The following is a 5,651-nucleotide window of genomic DNA, read 5'->3' as shown; positions in this document are numbered from 1 at the left end:
AGAAGAAAAATTACATGTATGTGCTAACTTTCTAAACACTTTGTTACATTTATGATAAATGGATTAGAAAGTAGATAAACACATTTATGTCGGCCTTGGCTCATTAAAGTCCTTGTCTTTAAATTAACTTTGTATGTTTCAGGCACTCTCAAAGACTGAATGAACCAGCATTGCAGCCATGGGTCATGGTGAGCATCACAGGGAAGGTTGAAGCCGCCCACTGCACCTTTATGGCCAGAGTCACAGAGACCTGCAAGCTGTTTTCTATGCAGTGTTTACTTTTTGCAAAGCCATTAAACACCCCCCCCCCCCCCCAAATGGAACATTTTGGGGATTTTATCTTTTTCATTTTGTTCAGTCCCACCACAATGCTGGGAGCCGTTGTTCTCCTGCTTGTACTTTATCTTGTTGCTATCATTTTCATCTCTAAGGAAAAAAGAAATGAACCCCCAGGACCGAGACCTCTGCCCCTGCTTGGTAACCTGTTGCAATTAGATCTTAACAGACCCCACAAAACTCTGTGTGAGGTAAGGTAACTCTTCTCAAGATCTGAATCAAAAGAAGCCAGTTTAAACATATTACAATACTTAATGCTATGTTATGGCCCTAGCAGGGTCTCCTGTGAAATGTTAGGGGAACCTAACATGCTATTTAATTATTATTTTTTTGAATGATTCTTCCAGCTTTCAAAGGAATATGGCTCTGTATTTACTCTTTACTTTGGAACCAACAAAGTCGTGGTCCTGGCTGGATATGAGACAGTCAGAGAGGCACTGGTCAACTATGCAGAGGAGTTTGGGGAGCGCAACATCTCCCCGATACTTAATGATATAAACCGAGGTCATGGTAAGATTCTTTATATTGTGGTTTATTAAGTTTAATTTCATGTTCCCAAATCATCCACCCATTCTGTGTGAGCCCAGGGAAATTGCAGGTTTTGTTATTTGTGATCACTAGAGATATAAGAAAACATGATAGAAACAGGCTACACAATTAACAGCATGTTTCCTCATGTTTTGCAACAGCTGACCAATATCATGAAGTCCAGGTTTCCTTTCAATCAGAAAAATAATATTTCAAAATAATATTTTAAAGGTTTAGTGGTGCATATTCCTTTGTTCTTGATGTCTGCCATGAGAGTAAGTTCTGCTGTTTGTGACAACATTGTGTTGTACTTTGAGTTCAGTTGATAGTTGGCTTATAATAACATTTCACCAATGACACAGATGGAAACGCCAGATCAAAAGTGATAAAATGACTCTGAAATAAAAAAAACAAACAAATAAAGACCTACTGAGTTGTGTTTGAACTCTTTAAACTTTAGAACAATAGCACACATCACATTATCTGCTGCCTGCAGACTTATCCATGTTTGAAGTTATCACCACATGATTGGAAAACCTTGGACTGACTTTTCGAGTTGATAACTACAGTCATCTGACCTCTTACCTGATTGCTGATGTTAAAGTAAATTTACCCATGAAAGAAAAAAGATATCCAGGTCTGTTAAACATGCTCTTTTCTACCGGTCACAGATCTTACACTGACCTGTCTGCATTTCAGACCTGTCACTCACTGAAAACATTTGGATCATTATGAAATGATAAATATGATAAAGTAGGACCTCAACTGCGGAGAATGAGAAATAAATGCTGAAACACATCGCTGCCAATACATTAGAAATGAGTTTTATTTTATGTATATTTTACATTGACGACTCAATGTGGCACAACCTCCTGTTGTAAAATTTTATGTCTTGTAGGGATTCTGTTTGCAAATGGAGAATCATGGAAAGAGCTGAGATATTTTGCCCTCACCACCCTCAAAGACTTTGAGTTCGGCAAAAGACTATCTCATAAAATCTTGGCAGAGTGTAGCTATCTCATTCAAGTGATCGAAGAGCATAAAGGTATGGAGATAGCGTGTATACGCAGTGTTAAAACAAAGACCAATTTAATTTTGCTGAGGTTTGTTTTAATGCTATTAGAATTAATTATTAATGTCTTAATCTTGTCCACATGTTGGGTTACAGGAGAACCATTTCATACAGCACTTCCAATAAATTATGCAACAGCCAATATTATCTTCTCCGTTGTGTACGGATGCAGATTTGACTACAATGACCCGATATTCACAAAAATGGTGAAGCGAGCCAATCATGCCACATGTGTCACAGGTTCTGCATCAGTCCAGGTTTGCTTTTTCACCCCCCTTTTTTTTTTACTCTCTTTAAAAAAAAAAATTAATGACATAAAATATTAACAGTGACTATTGTTACCTGTGTGGCATAAACTGAATGGTAAACATCTGATTTTATGTTGAAGCAGACTCTGTCTGTATATCAGTTAACAAATGTATACTTTTGGTGAAATATATTTGGAGTGTTTTACTGTTGTCCATTGAGCCAAACAAAAATATTCACATTTCGTGATGGGAAGGCAAAATATAAAATAGTGATTGAAAGCATAAAGTGGTCACAAAGATATGGAAAATACCAAATGTATACGTAAAACAATGCATGACGATGGTGCTTTTGTAAAAATGAAAGCATTACTGTTATCTTTACTTTGTTACTGTTTAATTTTACAGCTTTATAACATGTTTCCCCGGCTGTTCAGATGGATTAAACTATTAGACTATCATAATGTGTTGGGCCGGACTCAAATGCAGAACTTGTGCAAGTTAAGTGATTTCATTTACAGTGATGGTGGATTGTGCTATTTACAAAGTATTTTAGCTATTCACTGTTCAAGAGTCTCTTATTTACAACAGGGGAGGTGATTCCAAACTTCCAGAGCTGAAGGGTTTCCAGAAACAAATTCCTCCTCTTCAGCCACACAAAACTCTCTCCCGTAAACTCCACTGGGACGTCCTTAACACAGGAAATATGAGTTAGAAATCTTTGTGAAGAGAAAATGAGAGTTTTTTACAGAGATGATGAGGAGATTGCTACTGCGGTTAGACCGCACTCAGGTGAAAATTGAAAGTCAGGTCCCAGCTTGGATAGTTGTCAGCTGATTGCAAAGTGCCTCACAGGTGCTTGATTTCTTCAGGCATGTTCAGGAGTGGGTGGAGGTAAAGAAATGGGTGAAGCACATAATAGGGCAGTCTGCTTCTGAACTCTGTTTGTACTCATGATGGAGAGTTTGACTGTCCCACTCTGAGCTTGTGTCTCCTAGAGACCTCTTCCTGTTAAAAGGGAGTTCTTTCTCCCCACTATCACCAATAACTTGTTCATAGTGGATGGTCTGATCTTTGGGGCTCTCTCTGTAATATTGTAAGGGGTAAAATGAATGCAGACAAAAGCTATCCATTTATTTTGTGTCGACAGAGCAGGTCCATGAGGAGCTGAGACATGTAGTAGGAAGCCGAAAAGTCAGTGTTGATGATAGGAAAAACCTGCCGTACACTGATGCAGTCATTCACGAGATCCAGAGACTGGCTAATATTCTACCTGTATGTCTTCCTCACCAAACTAGCCGAGATGTCACCTTCCAGGGATACTTTATCAAAAAGGTCAACTGTTCATCCACAAAAAATACCTTTTAATGTGTTAAAGAACAGCTTTGAAATTCTCATGAGTTGTCGCAAAATAAAAATTACCATCATAATCCGGCTACCCTTTCGGCGCCAGCTGTGGGCTCAAGGCTGGAGCCGAACAAAAACTCCCTGATAACGACTGTGTTTAGTCTGTTCCTTCCCATTCCATGCAAGGCCACCTGGGTTGGCTGGAAGACTGTTTACTTAGCCTGGCAGGGCGAAGGACACTGTCTCAGCTGAACTATGGACACGCACACATATACTGATACTGATAAGCAGTCACTGACGCATCACCCTCCCTACCCCGGATCCAACGCCACCTCCAACGCTTACCTCCCCTCTGATGTGGACATCGGGTCAGTTGGAGGCGCAGTTGAAAGATTGCAGCGGTCCCAGATCAGATGTACACACTGGAACTCTTTCCCATGTTGCTGTCTGTGTTTATTGTGCTATGGTGTGTTGATATCTGTGCATTCCTGTATTATCCTTCTGTGTTACACATTTCGATGTTTTTTTTTCCTCGCTACCTGGCCTGACCTGTCTCCCCAATGTGATGTTTGTGTATTGTATGTACGGTCGGCAAGGTCTGTCATCTCGGATGTGGGCAAAAGACCTGCAACTGACAAATAAAGGCTATCTCATCTCTCATCTCATATTTTGATTCACCTCTGATAACTTGAATCGCGCATCTATGATAAATGTGCTCTTTTGCTTACAGGGAACTATTATATTTCCCCTTCTTACTTCTGTCCTGTATGATGAGAGTGAATGGGAGAGGCCACACAGTTTTAACCCTTCTCATTTCCTGGATAAGGAAGGTAAATTTGTCAGGAGAGATGCCTTCATGCCCTTTTCTGCAGGTATGACAACTTTATCAGGCTTTTGTTAAGAAAATTTGCACTTGCACAGACATGACTCGTTTAAATAAGCGTAAACTCTTCACATTTGCAGGTCACAGGATGTGTCTCGGAGAAGGTCTGGCTAAGATGGAGCTCTTCCTCTTCTTCACCTCCCTCGTTCAGCGCTTTTGCTTCACTCCTCCACCTGGAATCACAGAGTATGAACTGGATCTCACACCAGCTTCACCTCCTTCATCTCATAAGCTGTGTGCTTTCAGTCGCCAGTGAGCGAGGGCTTAAGCAGGGCTTCTTTAAAGTGAATGCCTGCGGCATGCAGAAGGATCATTTTTCAGCCACCACCAGCAGATGTCACAATCCTCAACACCTGGATTGTTGAGCAAAAGCAGATGTTGTGAGATAAAAGGAGAAACACTATATTATACTATATTGTACTATATTATATAGACCCGAACCTGCTTCGTCAAATATCTATTAAAGAAAAAATAAATAATGTTACATAGCCTTTGATTTTGGTCCTTTCCCCCCCTCTTTTTCTTTATGTTCCTTAAGAAATACCAAAAATATATAAAATGCCACACCATGTTACAGAAAGACAAAGCATCTCATAATATGAGAACATTTGAAATCAATTCAATTCTGTTTACTGTGAATTCAAAAGTTATAATATTTAAGCCTGATCAGATTTGGTTTAACATAGGCTGGCATGTCCATTTAGCTGATTCTTTTGCACGTGTAAACAACAATTTTCAGACTGATGTATTATTTTGGTTTGGAAAAGAAAAAAATGTAACTTTCCTCATCTGTCTGTAGTGAGCACAGTGGCTGGCTAGCTCTCCTTTCCCTATGAAACCAGCTAAGATTTCAGCTTCCAGGGCTTTAACTCATCATGCCAGGCTTCCTTTATTGAACAGGTTAACTGCTGCAGTTTCACTACTTGACAATAAAATCTCTTAAAATAAGCACACGTATAGTACAAGCAACCAAGACAAAAAAGGTCTATCATGTTAATTGGATACTGTAAATACATTTGGACAAAGTATCTCTTCTAATGGCCTTTCATTTTCGTCACTTTGGGTATTTTGTGTTTAAAAATAATATTGTTAAAAACAAAATTCCAAACACTTTCACATAAACGATTAAAGTATTAAAGATAGAAAAAAGTGTTTTTAATCTACTTTTTAATTATGATTTTGTAAATGGCTATTAATAACTATGTTTCAGGAAAATAAAATTATGAATTCCTGGCATCAA

General features: G+C 38.9%; 1 protein-coding gene across 1 annotated transcript; it reads left to right on the top strand.

Annotated features, from left to right (window-relative positions):
• The first annotated feature begins 317 nt into the window (after window positions 1-317).
• LOC146388554 (cytochrome P450 2K1-like) lies at window positions 318-4,900 on the top strand. Its single transcript, XM_084924848.1, has 7 exons — window positions 318-527; window positions 684-846; window positions 1,763-1,909; window positions 2,033-2,253; window positions 3,289-3,516; window positions 4,259-4,400; window positions 4,492-4,900. Exons 1-7 carry the CDS (start codon window positions 318-320, stop codon window positions 4,665-4,667), a joined length of 1,287 nt encoding a protein of 428 aa, XP_084780974.1. The 3' UTR covers window positions 4,668-4,900.
• Window positions 4,901-5,651: the final 751 nt, after the last annotated feature.

This window comes from Perissodus microlepis, chromosome 4, assembly GCF_051167445.1.
Source record: "Perissodus microlepis isolate ML-2025 ecotype Zambia chromosome 4, ASM5116744v1, whole genome shotgun sequence".
NCBI lineage: Eukaryota > Metazoa > Chordata > Actinopteri > Cichliformes > Cichlidae > Perissodus > Perissodus microlepis.
Note: the sequence above shows the minus strand (reverse complement) of the source record. Positions and strands in the feature narration are given on the sequence as shown.